The following is a 20892-nucleotide window of genomic DNA, read 5'->3' as shown; positions in this document are numbered from 1 at the left end:
GTAGACTACTTAATACGAAATTTCGTGCAGACAAAGTCGCGGGCCAAAGCTCGTTATATGTTTCAAGCACAGTACGGGTATGCATACACCCGGGGGATGAGTGGGGGAAGTCGTGGGGATGGTGCGGCAAGGCGGAGGCTTTTAATGTAATAATTTGCAAACAACCTATGAAGGAGCTGGCATTTTTATACAAATCAAATATTATCGTATTGTAAGAGTAAAGTAAACTATAATTACTAGTATAACTATTACGTAAAAATACTGTAATTCATAGAGGTAAGTAAAATCGTTATTTGAAAATTTTAAGATACAATGCGCTATAGTAGGGCTCGGGCAACCGCCCAGGACGTCTCGCAGAAAGGCACCATAGGTCATGGTAAAAAAGATGCCCTGAACTTTAAAATAATTACAATCGCCACTAAACATTTTGAAAATTATACATATTTTAATGTAAAGAAAATTAATGAGATAAAGTCTAAATAATTCTAATTGTAACTAGAAAAAATACGTCGATTCCTAAACCGTTTTATAAACAGTTAAGGCAATTACATCAGCATTGTAATAGCAATAAAAACGTAATCATATTTACCTTCAGCTTCGCCCACGAAATGAATCCCTGAGCGGATTCACCTAATTTTTATTTAATGCCGAACAAATTCATGAAAACCAGTCTAAGAAATATTGCCTTCAAGATTTTTCTTATAATAAAAAAAATAAGTATTTAGAAAGTTTGTTACCTAAAGCCTTTGCTAGAATTTTTACAATATAAAATAGCAATTTAATGACTAAAACGATAAACTAAATTATCGTTGGTGAAGGTCTATGTGCAGCTGTCGGCTGCCGGCTGAGAACAATCAGCTTTGAACCTAAATTTAAACCGATCTTCCTTATAAAAAACAACCACTTTAAAACCCTGTACATTTCTATTTTTCTCTCAGATTTCCTTTCATATCTTTCATTAGATAATTGATCTAAAAATATCCCTAAGGCTAAAAAGGTTGTTAACAACACTGTATCGATGTCTTGATTCCAGCGCAGCGTTTTATGTAAGAGCCCTCGGCGTCCACTTGGCGACCACTCGGCGACCACTCGCCGTGCACTCGGCGTCTACTCGGCGACCACTCGGCGACCACTCGCCAGCCGGAGCCGTTTCATACGAGACTTTTTACTGACATTGTACTACAAATTCTCAAATATAAGCATAAAATATATAATTTCAAAATATTATGTATACCAAAAAACGATGTACAGAAGGAGAAAGAGATAGGGGAGAGAAAAAGAGGGTAAGATGTTCGTTATGACAATTATAAAATATACGGTAACACATAATATTAATTAGAAGAATACCATCTTACAGATGTCGAAATTTTAATAGAATTGGAAGTTTTAGCGTGGTCTTATACTTTAAGACGTCGCTTCACTAGAAGGCCGTTAGCATCAGGTAATAGAAAAAAATATTATTCATCGCTATACTTGGTAACATTTATAACGTTTTCGTAGTTAAAATAGCTGATGTTACCTAAAGTTTTGAGACACATAATTCCGCATATGCCCTTCTGTGACCTATAAACAAGATGGCCGCTGTTTTGTTTGCGCGGTAAATTTTCTAGCCTATGCCACCATTTAAGATAAGGCGGGTATGTTGACACACTGGAAGTGGCAATATTTCTATAGTTTATATTCATTTAACCATCTTTTAGTAGCGATTACGCGATTAATTAAATCTCCAAAGTTTTTGTTGAGATTTTCAAGTTACTTATCAAATAAAATTCGATACATCGGTGAATAACAGTTAATCTACACAATTAAATATATGCAAAAGGTTTACGTGAAATATAAACCTTTTATATGAATAGGAAATAATAAAAAACTGCGCTTCAACACTCAAAGCGAGTCATTCCGGGTGCAGAGAGCTTTGAAACTAAATGCTTCACACTCCGCCGACAGGGGGCGCTGGGAATGTAACTCCAACACATTAACTAGGTTGTACAGTACAAAAAAACTTGACTGAATCAGTAAGCATAAAAGGAACAATATTACATTAACAAACCAGCGGCCATTCAACCTGATTTTAAACATAACTAAATTATTTAAATTATTCCCGTTAGGCTTCATCCGCATGAAATTATGAAAATTTCATTTTATTATTTACATTTGTCAAATTATCAATTACAAATGTCAAAATCACATGACATGATGACAAACCATGGTTATCTTACTTCCTTGATGTTGGCAGAAAATTATGGTCTCTTTCCCACAGTAGGGTTTTTATCAAAAATATTTACTCCCTAAGTTTAGTTGCGTAAAAATATATAGCCTAAGCCTAATAGTGAAATAAGTGAAGGGCTTTTTGTTAAATAAATAATTATTCAACAATATGCAGTGTTTGCTGACATCTTACGCCACAAAGTAGTGTGTGTTTACGCTTTATTATATTAGTACAGATTACCCCAAAGTAGACACTGTTTAGTTAAACACGTGTTTAAGTTCTGACCGCCGCTGATTAATATTATGGACGTCAACGTTATGTGTTTCAACAGAAATACGTATGGACATTGCTTTCGGTATACGTACAAAAAATAGTAATAAATAAAAAGCCAAAGAAAAATGTTTTAATAAGCATAGTTTGTCCAAAATCCGCCAAGTGATAGATCTCGGTTTAAAAGCGTCGATGTATTTAAGCTGAAATGTATTTGAAACACTAAGTTTTTTTATGATAAGGCCCATAACCTTACAGAATAATTCTTTTGAAATATAAGATATCAAATTGTTGCAGAAGTGAAACTTAGTCAACCCTTTCCATTCTCGAGATCACGAGCCTAATGTGAAGCAATCTTTGCGACATTATGTACGCGAGACATTGCCTTCCCGTTTAGGTTGGAGCATTCGCTATCTTATTTATGTTATAAATGCGAAATTTTAGATAGTTGAATGGTAGTTAGATTTTGCCGCCTAAACGGCTCATGGCATCCCAATGATATGGTATGAAAGAACATATAAGCTTACACACAAGCACTTACTTTTGTTTTTTTTTGTTATTTATAATTCCACAAAGACTAAGTCACAAGTGAAATTTTGCATTTAATAAATAATAGTTAAATGATGTAATTTAATTGATGTGCGAAGACATGTATAGGAAAGGTGCCTTGATTACGAAATGAGAATACTTGAAGATAGATACTGGAGGACGAAAACTTCCAACGTAGACTGAGATAAACCCAGTGTGATGAATCATGTAAAAGTAGGTGCTGTTCGTAAACTATACCAAGTTCTAATGCTACAACATTACCGAGAAGCTAGTTCTATTTTTGTCTGTCTCGTAAGGGATTCAGTGAATACATATTGTTATAACTACAATTTCAATTCAGCTCCATACTAGTTTGGGAGAGAATGTACATTGATATTGAATAATATCTAGAACATTCCTTACCTTTGTCACGGATAAGTAAAAAGAGTTAGAGTCTGTGAATTCGAAAACTGTTTGAGAAAAATTCAACTAAACGCCTGTCTTAAAATTTGTTAACACAGCAGCAAGACATAGATAAATATACAAAAGAATCAAAGAACAAAACAACACTTTAGTGAATGATTCACTTTCCAGGTGACTGACGCTCAGGTAACAATCAATATAAAACTAGCTTATGTATCAATTATTGTTAGTTTCTCCTGCACACAAGTACAAAAACATACTGATTTATTTATATTATCAAAGAAAATGAACGAGAAACAGTATATATCCTAAATTCAAATATAAGGCAACTTTAGGTCGTAAAATTACTAAAATAAGCAATTTAGGTCTAGAATATAACAAATTATCTCAATTTAGGTATCCTAGATTAGTTATATTTTAGACAGCCAACACCTGTGCTAAGCCAAAATGTTAGAATGACGAAATAAGCCAAAGTTTAAGTAATAACAAATTTAATCAAAGCACGCACGTGTGCGATACTGATTTGGAAAATTCAAGTAGTCAAAGGCTGATTTCGACTATTTACAACTTTTAAATATCCCTAAGTGTGACCTATTGTTTAAAAGTAGTAAGAAATTGACTCAAGGTACCATTTAAAGACTTCTAGATTATCATCCACTTGCCCTTATCCCTAACGGAGGGTCGGTACAGTATGTGCTGCTCTTCCATACATCTCTATCAGCCGTCATATCTGAATCCACTCATTTCTTAAGCATATCCTCTTTCACACAATCCATCCATACTTTCTTCGGTCTTCCTCTTCTTTTGTAGCCATCCACATTCAGTCTTAACACTTTCTGGTTTATGTCCCCATCATTACGTCGCATAACATGTTAATTTAAAGACTTCTAGATGTGATTGGTAATCACTATGATAGTGAAACAACATACAAAAGAAAACAGTTGTTATAAAATAGTTTTCAGGTAATTGTATTGAAGTAGGTTATTGTGGATGTAATAGTTCTTTAGAGTAGTAACTATTTACCTGCTCAATACAATAAAGCCTTATACTCGGACAAAGGGGAGCGTGGATCACAATAGCCCCGACTCGCTGTTTGTTTTCCACTGTCTTGAACACTTTGATACTTCAGTGACCTTTAACACACACAAGTTATAAGCTAATATATCTTATTTATTGTGTTTTTGCAATTCACTTTATTTATTACTAGCTTTCGCCCGCGACTCCGTTCGCGTGGTATTAAAAAACAAATGAGCTTGTGTCCCTTCAGACTATCCTCTACATCTGTATGAAATTTAATCGAAATCCCTTAGCCATTTAGGCTACAAATTCTAACAAACATCCATCTAAACTTTCGAATTTATCATTTTAGTATGATTCTTTGGTTCGTAACTACGTAACTTCGTGTTTAAGAGCTTGAGTACACCTTTGACTAAACTATCGCACAACCCTTTAGTCTCGCTTTGATTTCTATAAGCTTACATGAATAGTTTAGTCAAAGACGTATGCCCTAACTAATGTTTGTAAATTGTAATACAAAGTATAAAGTTAATGAACTGACAAGTGAGATATAACTCGAGTTCTCTTTGTTGAATCTGTGAAGTCGACTGAAGATAGAGGAGTGTAACTTTTGTACTCCTTTTCATAAGTCACTTTGTTAATTTGCTTCTTCACAAGTTCCTAGAATTATGTACCGCACTCAGAGACCATCAAGTCAACACTAAGTCTACCTTTGAGACTAAATAAAGACTGCAGTAAGTGATTCATGTTCAGAACGTTCTGTCAAAGGTTCGCACAGCCTTTATGCTTAAAGTGCACGTTTCTTCTAACAACATGGTTGAATCTTGAAATATCAAAAGAAACTAAGTAATTAGGTAACTAATCTTTACCCTTTTTTTTTAGTTATTGTAGTCTTGAACGTTACAAGCAATCTCGGTGAATTCTTTTAGATTAACTTCGGTGTAGATTGAAATAATCTATACTTCTATACTTTTATAATAAAGCGTAACACACACTTCTTTGTTGCCTAAGATGTCAGCAATTACAGCATATTTTTGATTAATTCTTTTTTTAATAAAAAGCCCTACACTTACGTCACGCTTTAGGCTATATATTTTCACGTAATTAAACTTAGGGGTAAATATTTTGTGTAAAAACCCTAATGTGGGAAAGAGACAATAAGTTACTGCCAACATCAAGGAAGCAAGGTTGCCATGGTTTGTCATCATGTCATGGCATTTTGACATTTGCAATTGATAATTTGACACAGTTTTCTTAATTTTGTGCGGATGAAGTCGCAGGGGAACAGCTAGTAAAATATAATTTCGCGGCAATTTAACCATTAAGGCGACACAACTGCGAGTTGACTGCAGTGACATTTATATATCGTCGTCTCTTTTGTTATCCATACGAATGAAAGAGAGAACATCATTTGTTAATCACACTAGTTTTGTGGTTAAATTGTTAGATTTGTACTAACCAAACCGCAGTTTAGTCAATACAAATCTCCGTGAAACAGCTTTGTATCCGTCACTTCTGACCAGTTCTGACGGCCGGTCTAATTGCGACTGACAGCTGTGACTTACGCAGTCCATCCGTCTGCGGACCACAGAGTTACAGCTATTGTAGACATGGCTAATTAATAAATACTTGAGAGAGCTAAACTTTAACAGAGAATTTAGTGATTATTATAAGAAATATCTTAAGATCTGTGGTTGGAAATTGATATAAAGTAGCAAATGTATAAAACTGAAAATATTCTTTACCGTCTTCCTGAAATAAACGACAACTGTCAAAAGAAAAGTACTGCTATTATGTTGCATAAAGCTATCCATTAATTATTGTCGAATGAACACAATACTCGACAATGGCAACAAATTATACGAAACTATAAAAACTACGACAAAAGCGACAAAAGACTCAAGTATTGGAATGAAATTTACTGAACTGACTTGCTATGAAAACAAAAAATCAAGTCTTTAATATTGTATCGTAAAATGAACAATCTAGAGACGGTATAATAAAGTATGCGAACATCTTGTTTTGTTACAACAGTGTATATACCCATCATCATCTTCATCACCAGCTCCGCACATTCGAACCCAAGACATGTAAATTACAAGACAAGTGCCACCTCTAAGCCACCGACACTTCCCGTTTTAAAATTTATAAGAGAAGAACACCTATTTACTAACGGCCAAATATTAAAACGAATTTTAAACGCTATAGGCACCGCTTACAATCTGATAGATGTTTGAATCTACTTTGAGTTTAAGCGTGGTCTTTTTTAACGCTGCTATGTTACATATATACTTCTATACTATTATAATAAAACATAAACACACACTTTTTTGTTTCCTAAGATTTCAGCAATCACAGCATAATTTACAAATAATTATCTCCTTAATAAAAAGCCCTACACTTACGTCACGCTATAGGCTATATATTTTTACGCCATTAAACTTAGGGGGTAAATATTTTGTATAAAAACCATTATGTGGGAAAGGGACCATAAACTACAAGCTACCAACATGAGGGAAGCAAGGTTATTATGGTAACGGTAATTTTGACATGTGTAATTGAGAATTTAACGAATGTAAAATCTCACGGGAACGCTAGTATTTAATAAGTGGTTCAGTATTCGGCCGATAAACAAAATAACATTGTATAGTAATCGGAAACCAATCAACACAGTTCGTATAACAACAAGCGATGATCCGTGAGATAAGTGTATTAGTTGTTATTTGGGCAGTGATTGATAACGTTTTTGATAACAGGACGTTGATTTTAACACCTGCAGACTATTTACAATATGACTGATTGAAAGATTACAGAATTCTATTTTTAATTAATTCTGTAGACTGGAATGGTGGCCAGTAAATTTTATTGCTTTGCTCAACTGACAGAAGGGTAACTTGCGGATATGTATAGTCGAGGATACTGTTGGTGTACCTATAAAGCTACAATAGTTTAATCATTTTGTAACATGCGGAACAAAAATCAATACAATGCAGCTTATACGCGTGTGTAAGAAAAAAGTCTGTTTGTGATACACGGCTGGTTTCTTTTTATTATTATCCCTTCGTTTCCACTCGCTGCTATCTAAATAGTTATTTGTAGAAGGCGAAGTTGGTCTCGTTGCAATGAACAAGGCAATTTTGCCTGAAGTGAAACACCGTGAAATACCGCAACCGTACATTGTACGAATCCTCATAATGATTTCGGTGATAGGATTATGCAAGTCCAATTCGTTTAATTGTCACTTTCTGTAAGTAAAACGAGATTAGTCCCAATGTTATGTGTTGGTCGGCTCGCCCGGTGTACTACCATGACCACACAGAAAACAGGCGTGAAGTGGAAGCAATTCATCGTACAGTCTTATGAGTGTGGTGCCGGAGGCCTAATTGTAGTCCCTTTCCCTTTCCACCCATTTCTTAAGAGGAAAGGATGGCAAGGAAAAATAGATTTGACGGTGGAGGAGACGCATAGGAAGGGGAAATGTCCTCTTTATGTGCGTCTCCTCCTCCCTTAATGAAGGGTAGGCAACGCATCTGCAATTGTGGATGTTTATGGGTAGCGGTCGCTTTCCATTTCGGTGGATTCAGGTGGCCGCTTGCTCGTTTGCCTCCTTATATTATAAAAAAAATAGCAGTTCGTAGTATACTTAGATTCTATCGATAGACGTGATGGAGGACGACAATCTGGAAAATCGATTTAATTTCTAATTACTAATCTAAATCACATCGGCCTACAAATATTAAGTCAATAAACTCGAATTAACAAAAGTCTAGTCTTTAAGATATCAGGCCGTGATTACAGTTCACACCTGCATAATTGTTTATCTTTGATTATGTCCATACCAAAATGACATATTATTTACTTCACTGACTTATTTTATAGTCCTTTTTATGAATTGACTCTGCTTTCTAATCCCTCCATGGGTAGAGAGCTTACCGTACCCACGCCTGTTAGTCAGAATTAGAGTTGTAACGGAGGCTACTTTAACGGAAGCGGATACGGATACGGAGGCGAAGGGCTTCACCTCTGCAGAAGCGGAGGTTAATTCCTTCCCTTTATTGCATTTCTTTAGTATTGCAGCGGGCGAAAGGACAGTAATAGTAGATGATCTACGCTAGGTATATGGAGGGGCTACTACCAATCATATGGTCTCATTCGAAGTAGTTTTTATGTCTAATTAACGTTTTCTCTTTGTAATAATTAGACGCGTTGCTTACATTTATCGACGGACGACACATATAAAAGGGAGAGAAGGGAAAGGGAATTTATACACGCACTCAACAGATGAAACGCAGAATTGCTTCCAAAAATTAGATGTCGATAGAGCCAGCTTTAACATCTTCGCACTATAGGGCCGGCTCGCCTGGTTTAATATCACGACCACACAGAAAACAGGCGTGAAGAGGAAGCAATTCCGCGTTTCGTCTGATAAGTTTGGTGCCGCAGGCCTAATTTTAGTCCCTTTCCCTTTCCACCCTTTTCTTAAGAGGAAAGGATGGGAAGGAAAAGTGAATTTAACGGTGGAGGAGATGCATAGGAAGGAGAAATGTCCTCTTTATGTGTGTCTCCTCCTCCGTCCATTTAAGGTAGGTAACGCATCTGCAATTGCGGATGTTTTGGGCAGCGGTCACTTTCCATTTCGGTGGATTCAGTTGGCCGCTTGCTCTTTTTTCACTTTATATTATAAAAAAAAACTTGATGCCTGTCTTCTGTGTGGTTGAGGAATTGCGGTAAAGCAGCCTGCCTTATAGTGCAGCAGTTATGCTGGCGTCTCCCACTGTTATAAATCTCAGATATGGAAGACTGCAACAGTTCTGTCGTCAACAGATAACATTAAAATTAATCACTAATTAACATCACCCACTGAGATACTGCACACCTGTATGATAAGAGTTTTGTATAAAAACTGAAAATATCACTTACAATGTATCAAATCAAGTTGCAGAAGTATCTGGTACCACAAACAACAGAATGATGAAATTCGTGATCGCTTTGTGCCTCGCCCTGGCTGTCGCTGATGCCACCAATGTACAACGCTGTAAGTATAACTTCCTAGTCTATTGTTAAGAGCAATCCTAAAGATTTAAGGCTTTTTACATTTAAACTATTGATTAGACAAATTACAAATGCTAGACATGAACTAGAACTAATCACTACTTATTGTATAGTTTAAACTAGATACATTTACTTAAATTGCTAGGTTTAGCTGTGATTTTAATTTTCTTACTATGATTGTTGTTGCCATGAAAGTGATGACACATATAGTCAATTTAGTAATTTTATTTTTATCATTAAGTTTTTTAAATTTAATGTAGTTCTAAAAACAATAACTATATGGTATGTTACACAGGTGTACACCACTCGGGCGCGCTGCCGCAGAGCACACGCATCGAGGGCTGCAATAACCCGCCCTGTGTGCTGCAGCAGCTGCGCGACGCCGTCATCCACATGACCTTCAGAGCTCGTGAGTATACAGAACTAGACAGTTTCTTCTTTCCTATACAATCATGGAATTTAACCTTTCTTCACGTGGAACATTGTCAACTATAAAATATGTTATACTAATATGTTCTCACTGTCCTTGTTAGCTCGCAACTTGCAGTCGATGCGCACACTGGCGACGGCGTATCTAGGCGCTGTGCCGGTGCCCTACAACCTAGGCAACAATGCCAACACATGCAACTTCCTCACCAACACGCGCTGCCCCGTCAGCTCCGGCACCAGCGTCAACTACACCCTTAGAATGTTTATCGAGTCCTGGTTCCCTGTGGTAATACTTTTACACGAGCTATCGCCGTAAACTTCGTTAGCGTAAATTTGACAGCGCGGAATTTTAAAAAAGTAGCCTATAATATGCCCTATATAGTTATATGAAAGTCCCGTCGAAATTGGCCTAGCAGTTTCGGAGATCACGTGGAACAAACGCGGCTTGCAGACAAACAGACAGACAGATAGACAATTTATTTTAAAAGCGATTTGTGTTTTTAGCAACGCAAATACATCATCTTCCCGAAACCTAGAATATTTATTTTGATATAACGGAAGATAACGTTTTTTTTTACCGTTTAAAGTTATAATTTCATATTAACATATGGCTTGTTTTTCCAGGGTACTTCTGCGACTATTGAGTTCAGGATTGTAGACGACAGAAACCAGGCTGTAGTGTGCGTGCGCGTGCCCATCCGCATCAGCCGCTCTGGCAAATTCATCGACGGCGAGAGCGAACTTCCCCGTGGTATCGAAGGTCAATAGACAACGCCATCTATCGTATGATGTCACATACCTCCCTAATGCCATCTATTGACAACTCAAGAAACAACTCGCAACTGTGATTTTTAAATAATTGTTTAATTTTATAATTGTAATGCATGTATCAATCATTTGTCATACATTTTTGAATATTTAAAAAGTGGTCTTAATAAATTGTTCATAACACTAAAGTATATTTTTATTTAAATCGACGATAAAGTTGAAATTCTTATAATAGTGATATCTTAATTATAAAAGATTAGCTTTCGACCGCGACTCCGTCCGCATGGAATTAAAAAATACAAAAGTTAATAGCCTATATGTCCTTCCAGACTATCCTCTACATCTACGTAAAATTTCACCGAGATCCGTTTAGCCGTTTAGGCTACAAAGTAACAAACATCCATCCATCGAAACTTTCGCATTTATAATATTAGTAAGATGTAATCATTTCAAACTATGCTAGTAATAACAAACCAATCACTGGCCGTGCATTTTAGAAATCAACAAACAAAAAATCCGTTACCGGGACTTTTTAATCTGTGAGCTGTCAAAAGTGTGAACATGGGGCATAGATTGACAGCAGGTGAATGGTTACGTCCGCACTGATAACAATAAATAAAAGGCAGTAGTTTGGAGGGAAGGGGTTTATATGAAAAGAATGAAATGTAAAAAATAATTATTAAACATATATATTGGAGAGTTCTGTCTGTCATAACCTACATCTACTACATAACATACAATATATATCTACTCTATATACTTATCTTACTAATATTATAAATGCGAAAGTTTAGATGGATGGGTGTTAGCGTTTGTAGCCTAAACGGCTGAACGGATCTCCATGAAATTTGGCACAGGTTTAGAGCATTGTCTGGAAGAACACATAGGCTACTTTTTATTCCGGGAATAGTTACGGTTCCCGTGGGATTCATTAATTTAGTTTTTTAATGTTCACTCGATCATTCTGCAACGGTTCAACATTTCTTATTGAAATTTGGCACAGATATAAAACAAAGTCTGGAGTACACATGGAATAAGCTTCATCCCAGAGAAATGTCCGGTTCCCGAGGGATACGTAGTTTTTTTGTAATTTATGTAGTTCGTATGTTTTCTAATACCACGCGGACGAAGTCGCGGGCAATAGCTCGTAATATAATAAAGCATAAAGCGTAAGGTTGGATCAATTGCAGTATATATTTTTATATTTTTTTAAATGAAAAGCCCTACACTTACGACACGCTTTAGGCTATATAATTTTACGGTAATTAACTTAGGGAGTATGGAAATTGGAAACAATTGCAATGCTGGAAGCCACTAGCAGGAAAGAAGCAAGATGTATTTATGTTTTGACATTTTAAAGATTACACTTACATGAGAACAGGTTAATAAAATTAACTATAAATAAATAAATATAGTGTGTTTGTCTTTATTTCTTCACTTAATAATATCATTTATATTTCTATTCTATAGTCGTCAGCAAGATTAGATTTCTTAGAACCAAATATTTTTTACTATCTTTTCCTATTAATTTATTTGTCATTTTTAGTGAAGGTATTTTTTAAAAGCATTCCAGTAAGACACACCATTGTATTGTGTTCATTCGACAATAATTAATGGATAGCTTTATGCAACATAATAGCAGTACTTTTCTGTTGATGTTTGACATTTATTTTATGAATTGACCATTGTGTTTACAGTTTTGTTATAAGAAATATCAGACAGTAGAAAAGAATTCAGGCTGAAATTCACAGTGGTAGGACGAGATAGTTTAATTTTTTTGTTGTTAAGCGTTTTGTTTCCTTTTACCAAGTTGTTTTTTCGCCCTTTTCTCTACATTGTTAGATTTAGTCATAGCCAAGTAAAAGTTGAAGATTATACAACAGTTATTTCGTAAACCAATCAACCAATTTTTTATTTTCTCATTCTGTTTATTCCTCGTTTGCTTTAAATTAAAAACGTCCGGAAAAGAAGAGTCGACTTTCACATGATTTATTTAAAAAGTACAAACATATCAATTTCCGTATTGAGGTCATTCGCGATGTTTTTTCCCCGCTTCGAATAGGAACTGGTTATATTTTTATTTCTGAACGTATGAAAGCGTTATTATGTTTGCTGCACTTAAAAAATAGTATTAATTACAGTCACAGAAATATAATCCTCATTTTACGGGAAAATACGGAACTAAATCTTCACGTTCATTAAAAAAAAACGTAATAAAAATTGAAACTTCAGGTTAGGATTTTATATTCTTGGTTAGACAACCAGTGGTAGAGCCCGCTTTAACATCTTCGCACTATAGTGGTAGTGCCGGCTCGCCCGCTGACCGACCACACAGAAGACAGACGTGAAATGGAAGCAATTCCGGCGTTATTTCTGCTTACATGACGGGGAAACCGGACGTGTAGGTTCCAAGTCCGCCGTTACCTACTGCACCACTAACGCTCATTATGTGACTAACGTTACATGTTTTATTTGTATTACCCTAATATGGCGAATTGTAACATTCAATAAATAAATCAAGTGCATTCGATCAATGCTGAATGTGGCTGCGGCCGCTATTATTGTCCGTTCATTTGAAGTCGATGAATTTATAATGCAATTGTATAAACGTATTAAAAAGTTTTTAAATAGTTCAGAGTACCCACATTTTGTACGTCAAGTTAATTTATTTGTGAAAATTCCTAATTTAAAACAGTTCAATACAATGTCAATGACGCCCATCGAAATCTATTTCGATTAGCAAACACATTGAGAATTCAGCGTTTACTAAACGAGTGTGTATCGCAAACTGTGCGCAGCTGACGTGATTAATTGCAAGCCAGCGTTAACTCTAATGAAAACTTAATTTAAATGGCTCCTATGTAAACTATCGTAAGCCACAATTTTACGATTTGAACCTCAATTTATGTGTTTTAAATTTACTTTATAAATCTGGGTGCGAGGCGGTGCACATGGCGACGCGAGCAAGGCCAAACACTATTTCCTCGAAGCGCTTCATTGCATGCAATTCGACACCTCTGTAACTTCGTTGAGGATTAAGAGGTTGAAATTTTTAACATAGTTATATCTGTACACATTAAGGTTAGAGAGAGGAATAACTGTACATTTTGGTTGTTATAATTATTCGTATTTAAAGGTTTTGTCTTGCAATATTTGCGTTACAAACGTACGATAGTTTACGTAGGAGCTATCGATTTGTGAATTTGCACCGCGTCGCTAAATAACATCGGACACGGACTATTAGCACAGACAACACAAATATAAACTTTACGAATTAAACACGAAGTTAAATTCTCTACTCTACTAACAAGAAGTGGATTTGGCGAGGGAGGGGACGTAAAAGAAAAAAAAACCTTTTTGTACATGCTTATCTGTTCATCAGAGGTATGCAACATTTTTCATTTTCCGTTATGTATGGGTTTCAGTTATTTCTAATTGTACGTTTTATACTAAAAAAAACTATGCCAGAAAACAATAAGTCTGTGACACTTGAGAAAAACGCAGCGTTCAAGCAGACTAGAATCTAGATAACAGCGAGTCTCATTTGTTTCCACAACACAACGTCACGTCAAGTGACAGGCTCTACGAAGTCTGCGCTGTCACGCTGCCTAGTGCTTGAGTGGACTCTTAAGAGCGCGCACACCTTTGACTAAACTATAGCACAACTGTTTAGTCTCCTTTTGATTCCTATGACCTTTATGAAGGTGCGCTACTCGATTGCTTGTGCAAAACAGTTGAATTGTCTGCGAAACAATCGACAATCGCACAACAGTTGTGCGGTAGTTTGGTCAAAGGTGTGCGCTCCCTCTAACAATAGGCCGAATGAAGGTTAGACGTCACAAGAAATAATTATACTCAATTTAATTTAGACTTAATCATGTTACTTTATTTTAAGTTACTATTGTAATGGTTAACTATTTTTATATTTTAACGTTAACATTTTTGAAAGAATATTTTTCTGTTATGTTATTTCCTATTTTCATACTGAAAATAATTGCATTTCGTGTAACAGAATTTTATAATCGCTGCTCAAGACAAATAAAGGACAACTAAGTCCTTTAATCATTTCAGATAAAGTATACTTTTCTGTCAAGGTTTCTAATCTCTGTTTTTAATATTTATTGAAAAATAGCTTTTGAGAACTACTCCTTTCGAGAAGACAGAATACAAAAACAACTTAGTAAGTAGCCTATGTGTTTTCCCAAACTGTGTTCTACATGTAACAAACATTATGTGACAACATCCATCCATCCAAAATTGCCGGCAAGTTAAAAACTGAATTCTGTTTTTAATATCCATTTAATGTGTTCCTCTGAGACTAAATTAAATTGTTTTCATAGCAGAATGATATTTTAATTTGTAATTTACCCACTAATGGATCTGAAAGTATTTTTAACATTTTGTATTGGGAAAGTAGTTGAAAGTACCAGGCAATCATAAATAACATGAAAGTATATCGTTACACAGGTTCAGTAATAAATCTCTGTTCGCTCTCCTATATTGTGACACTAATTTGATTTATTGATCGCAATTCCGATAGAAATACATGAAAATAATTTAAATTTATGCTTACATATTGACAACTGGTACCTTCATCATCTAAGCAATATAACATGTGTATAGTCTTTGGATATATGAATTTATTAGCTTACGCTCGCGACTTCGTTCGCGTGGAATTTAAAATAAAGCCGAGCGCCGACCCTTCCAGCACTCGTCCGTCCCCCGCGTGCCCTCACACCGCGCTGCAGTCAGTTGCACACAAAACCATCCCTCGACAACACGTTGCCTATTTGTACTTTTGCATAGTCATAATAAACCGTTTAACTGCCAGCAATTCAGTATTATTCAACTGTCACAAAGAACATACAGTCCAATCTACAAACAGTTCTTTCAGACTATCCTCTACACCTGTGCCAAATTTCATCAAAATCCGTTCAGCCGTTTAGGCTACAAACTGACAAACATCCATCCATCCAAGCTTTCGCATTTATAATATTAATAAGATTCCTTAAACGATTAGGGCAACTTGAAATCTCTATAGACAGTTTTCTGACGTCAGTAAATTCAATGACTAGCTTTTGCACGCGACTCCGTTCTCGCAGAATTAACAACATTTAACACGATTATGTTCTACATCGGTAACAAATTACAAATTGTATCATGTTATTTGATTCGTATTTTTACTTTTGAATACATTTAAGAAACCGTTACTTATGTATATTAAATAGCGAAGACATGCAAAACCTTACTGTATTCGAAACATTCAACGAACCCTTTTTGTATTTAAATTGAATGAAAAATGTACATTAAAATTCAAATAGACTTGGACGGTATTCATTAACAATGCCACAATAATACTCCGATAATGCAAATCGTTTGTAATTAAAACATCGACTCAAACATAACACAATCAAGTTGGATTTAACTTTAGCTTATACTAAAAAAGCAACTTGAATTCAAACAAATTTTACATTTGACTAGCTGTTCCTCTGCGACTTCATCCGCACAAAATTAAGAAAATTGTGTCAAATTATCAATTGCAAATGTCAAAATGCCATGACATGATGACAAACCAAGGCAACCTTACTTCCTTGATGTTGGTAACAACTTATGGTCTCTTTCCCACATTAAGGTTTTATCCAAAATATTTACCCCTATGTTTAACGGCGTGAAAATATATAGCCTAAAGCGTGACGTAAGTGTAGGGCTTTTTATTAAAAAAAGAATTATTCGAAAATATGCTGTGATTGCTGACATCTTAGGCAACAAAGTTGTGTTTACGCTTTATTATATTAATATAACTAGATTGAATTCAAGTTGCATTTTACTATAATAGTAAAAATTATAACGTCGGGTGCCACTGACAAATTATCAAACACCACATTTTTTTAAACCATTGAAAAATCTCATGCAATCAACTTCCAAGAGACCCCCAATTAGCATAAAATATTTCGTTTTATAATTTGGATACTAAAATTAAACAAATATTAAACTGTATTATTCATTAATATTTTAATAACTGAGACATCGTTTTAATAAATACACAATTGTAAATATAAGGGTTCACTCACACTCCGCCTCGTGCATGAGTATGGCGCGCCGCACGTACCGGAAGTGGTAGAAACTGAACACAACCACGAAAGAGAAGAAATAGAGCACTGGAATGAAATATTTTAGGTTACAAATACAAAAATCTGTGGTCTACTAGTTAAACTTTAAAACAAAACTGCGTTTAGGTTACTACTAAAATTAAATCTACGTTCATTTGTTTACAAACGCACAGAAGAGAACCATTGATTTTTATTTATATAAAATAAGATTTTAGATTTTCAACACAGTTCATAATAATAAGGAAATATAAAAACAAAAAATGTACAAAATAACCAAAACGTTTTAACTTAGACGTTTTTTTTTTATAACACAAGGTGGCAAACGAGCAAGCGGCCACCTCAAACCGACCGAAGCGACCGCTGCCCATAGACATCTGCAATTGCAGATGCGTTGCCTACCCTTAATTGATGGAGGAGGAGACGCACATAAAGAGGAAATTTCAACTTCCTATGCGTCTCCTCCGTAAAATTTGCTTAATTTGAAATTCAGTTTACGTGATAATTTTGCTTTCACAAGTCTTGCTCGAATTATATTTTAAATATTAACAAGGTAATCACGCGAGAAAGGAATAAGGTAATATTTTGTAAATTTACTCGGAAAATTTTAATTTGTACTACGTCATAAGTAACCTAATTTGTGTGCCTGTGTACAGAAAGCTTCATTTCAATAATTTGAACAATATCGAAACAATATTCATTTTCTAATTTTCTATAAAACTGCGTATTTTCATTGGTTTAATAAACCAAAGAATAGTAGATAATATTCAATTCATAGTCAATGAAATGAAATGAAAAACTGAAATTTTAGCTCTCATATATATAAATACTAGCTGTTGCCCACGACCTCGTCCCATAAACCTTAATCCATGTGTACCTGGAGTATACTTTACTTTTTTTATCTGTGCCAAATTTCAATAAGATATGTTTAACCGTTGCAGAATTATCGAGTGAACATTAAAAAAACTAAATAAATGAATCACATGGAAACCGTAACTATTGCCTAGATGAAAAGTAGCCTATGTATTCTTCCAGACTATGCTCTAAACCGGTGCCAAATTTCATGGAGATCCGTTCAGCCGTTTAGGCTACAAACTTTAACAAACATCCATCCATCGTAACTTTCTCATTTATAAATATGATATATGATGAATGATAATGATTTCAAAGAATGTTGCACCAACCTGCTCCGAAAAACGTGAACAATCCGCTAACACAAGCCAGGTTTACTAATCTATGCTGTTCGTCTTTTATCTTTGATGCTGGAACAAAGACTTGAAGTTTACCAATATCATAATACATTGTTAATTACGTCATTTAAATAATTATAAATACAAATAGGAATACCATCTTTAAACCGTATACAAGATCGTCCAATTTTAGCTACAGCCAGAGAAACAATTCCCATCAGAACAAACATCGCCACCAGCAAATAAATCTGAAAACATACTTATTTTCACCCACTGTTACAGCAGTTCAATTCAATCCATTAGCTATTTACCAGCATAGCTCTGCAGTTCTCCGTCAGAGCAACTATGATGAGGAGAAAGCCGGCGCCCGTCACTCCGCTCAGCATGGCGCCCGTGCCCAGACTCATTACTGCAACATAGTGGTAGAGCCTGCTTTAAGCTTCGCATGAATGGACGTGCAATATCACGACCACAATGAAGACAGGCGTGATGTAGAAGCAATTCCGCGATTCATCTAATAAGTGCGTGTCGGAGGCCTTATTTAAGTCCTTTTCTTTTCCACTCTTTTTTACTAGGTAAAGATGGGGAAAATGAAGTGGATTTTAGGGAATGGGATGCACAGATAGGGGAACTATCCTCTTTCTCTGCATTTTATGCGTTCCTCTGTTGATTAAAGGTTGGAAACGCATCTCTAAATATGGATGTATATAGACAGTGGTCGCCACACTATTTAGTTCATTCCGGTAGTGGCTTGGCTACGAGATTGTCAGTGGAATTTTCTAAATACAAAACAAAAATGTATAACTAACTCTGCGAGTCCGGAGTGTTATGTATCTTGTCATACTGCTTCCCGTGAGTCAGGATGAGGGTGAGAAGCACAGAGCCCACTAGCACCTGGCAGAAGGCAACCAGCAGCACGCCCGGGAACAGATTGCACACGCCGCAGCAACTCTCGAAGTGGCAGCCAGGCTTGTGTACGGTAAAATGCAACGGGACACGAGGGCTGACTTCGCTGCCACTCCTCGGTCTTCTATCCGAGGTTTTGGTTAAATCCTCGGTACCACTTTTAGGCATTGTAAATAAATCTCTATAGGAAAGAATTTTGACTTATTTCAGACGTCGCTTTGACGTTACAATGTAAAAAAATATAAGAAGATTATCAGACAAATCAACGCAAAAATAGTTTTTTTTATTTATTTTATTTTTAAATTAATTTATTGTATACGTTATTATTTAGTTAAAATCTAGTAATAGAATAAAATTAAAATGTAAATGACAAAAATAAAAAAAATAATTCACATAGAATTGAAATTCTAATTCCCATAATTTTCATATATTTAACAATCTCTGTAATGCTGAAAAAAATTTTTTTATATAATCAAGTCAATGTAAATTAACTAGTGATAATAAAAACATCCAGAATTAGTTACGTAATTGACAAGTAAAACAATCTCCAAACAACACGAAGTGGTTGTGGCACGCAATTGTGTTATGTTTTGATTAACAAAATACACAAGCGAATTACAGATCCATTAAAATGCTGTCTGGAACACGCGCCTCGCATTAATCAAATTGACTGGCCCACATCTAACCTACAATGTAGGTAAATAACGAAATATCAAGTCTATATCCAAATTGGCATAAACCGAAAATTCACACATAAATTCCTTTGTCTTTTATTTGAAATAGAAAAATAAACATACAGACGAATTGAGTACCTCCTTCTTTTGGGAAGTCGGTCAAAAATATCTTTTAAAATAACAATGTTAAAAATACATACAGATGTTTGTCAGCACAGTTAAAATACATCATCTTCCCGAAAACTGGAATTTATCCTTTGGTATTACAGACACTCCAATTTTATTTTATGTATAAGGATGTCTGTATTTAATCTATGATCACAGAGTTATAAAAGTAAAATTGTTTAGACAGGCTTATTACAATTTCTCACTTCAATTGGAAAGGGTCGGAAATGACGATTATCTATTCAAGTAACTTAAATTATTAGTTTTAAGTTCGTAAATTGAAGATAATTTATCTGCATACTTTAGTGTTAATCTGTGTCCGTGTTGTGAGGTTGTGACCAACATTTTAACGTTAAAATAATTGTAAAAAAACTCACAGAGAACATTTTAATCAGGTTAATGTAAGCGTCCTAGCGACCTCTAGCGGACTAATTATGATATTTTATAGTATGCATTCGCTAAAAGCGTTAATGTATTTTACCGGAAAATATAAAACAGAAGAACATAGGTTATTGTAATAAATTATACTAATATTATAAATGCGAAAGTTTGTATGGCAGTACATTTGTTACTACGTTTATGCAAAATAAAAATTCGACGCAGATATAGAACATATTCTGGAAGAACACATAGGCTCTTTTATTATTGTTTTTTTTTAAATTCCCCACCCACTAAGTATGAAGTCGAAGGGTAAAAGTTAATATTATTTGTTATTTTTAAATTACTTTGCGACACATTTCATTCGCTAGATGGCGTTTTTAAGAAATAAAAGCTGAGTGACGTTGACACCTAAATATTGCTTGAGCTCCCTGACCCTCCCCCCGCTGCCCCCGCCAGCCTCGTCACCCCCGCCACTCGTCTGTCCGGCGGCGATGCACATTTTCACTGGAATATTGCTTTTTAAAATTATTGCTGCATTTTTAGACGTGTAATATAACTCTTTGGGAATTCCTTCAATTTCAAAAATGAATAAATTCATGTTCCGTGCGCTTTCACTGCTTATTAATTTGAAGCATTGAAATGCATTAAAAAACGTTGTCTTGCAAGATTGTTATAATAATTTATATAATATTCGTATAGCTAAGAATTTTCACGTAAAACCTAATAAAATGTACATACTGAACATCGCTTGCAACTGAAAACAAGATATCTAT

The 20892-nt window shown here is 35.2% G+C and overlaps 2 protein-coding genes across 2 annotated transcripts; one reads left to right on the top strand and one right to left on the bottom strand.

Annotated features, from left to right (window-relative positions):
• The first annotated feature begins 9388 nt into the window (after positions 1-9388).
• LOC106107077 (epididymal secretory protein E1-like) lies at positions 9389-10884 on the top strand. The gene is made up of 4 exons (XM_013287781.1): positions 9389-9482; positions 9795-9908; positions 10033-10214; positions 10553-10884. Exons 1-4 carry the CDS (start codon positions 9416-9418, stop codon positions 10694-10696), a joined length of 507 nt encoding a protein of 168 aa, XP_013143235.1. The 5' UTR covers positions 9389-9415; the 3' UTR covers positions 10697-10884.
• A 5809-nt stretch (positions 10885-16693) lies between these two features.
• Positions 16694-19133, bottom strand: LOC106107109. The gene is made up of 5 exons (XM_013287812.1): positions 18803-19133; positions 18305-18402; positions 18151-18241; positions 17988-18065; positions 16694-16854 (listed from the first exon to the last, which is right to left on the bottom strand). Exons 1-5 carry the CDS (start codon positions 19065-19067, stop codon positions 16760-16762), a joined length of 627 nt encoding a protein of 208 aa, XP_013143266.1. The 5' UTR covers positions 19068-19133; the 3' UTR covers positions 16694-16759.
• Between the last annotated feature and the right edge of the window lie 1759 nt (positions 19134-20892).

Source organism: Papilio polytes, unplaced genomic scaffold, assembly GCF_000836215.1.
Source record: "Papilio polytes unplaced genomic scaffold, Ppol_1.0 DF824269.1, whole genome shotgun sequence".
In the NCBI taxonomy this organism is placed as follows: domain Eukaryota; kingdom Metazoa; phylum Arthropoda; class Insecta; order Lepidoptera; family Papilionidae; genus Papilio; species Papilio polytes.
Note: the sequence above shows the minus strand (reverse complement) of the source record. Positions and strands in the feature narration are given on the sequence as shown.

What these genes read in the sequence shown, in the direction of transcription:
- LOC106107077 (XM_013287781.1), top strand. Translation starts at nt 9,416, where the DNA reads ATGATGAAATTCGTGATCGCTTTGTGCCTCGCCCTGGCTGTCGCTGAT. An exon ending in TGCCACCAATGTACAACGCT is followed by an intron (nt 9,483 to 9,794) that starts GTAAGTATAACT and finishes TATGTTACACAG; the next exon opens with GTGTACACCACTCGGGCGCG. An exon ending in TCGAGTCCTGGTTCCCTGTG is followed by an intron (nt 10,215 to 10,552) that starts GTAATACTTTTA and finishes TTGTTTTTCCAG; the next exon opens with GGTACTTCTGCGACTATTGA.
- LOC106107109 (XM_013287812.1), bottom strand. Translation starts at nt 19,067, where the DNA reads ATGCCTAAAAGTGGTACCGAGGATTTAACCAAAACCTCGGATAGAAGA. An exon ending in AGAACTGCAGAGCTATGCTG is followed by an intron (nt 18,242 to 18,304) that starts GTAAATAGCTAA and finishes GTATGTTTTCAG; the next exon opens with ATTTATTTGCTGGTGGCGAT. An exon ending in GTTCACGTTTTTCGGAGCAG is followed by an intron (nt 16,855 to 17,987) that starts GTTGGTGCAACA and finishes ATTTCATTCCAG; the next exon opens with TGCTCTATTTCTTCTCTTTC.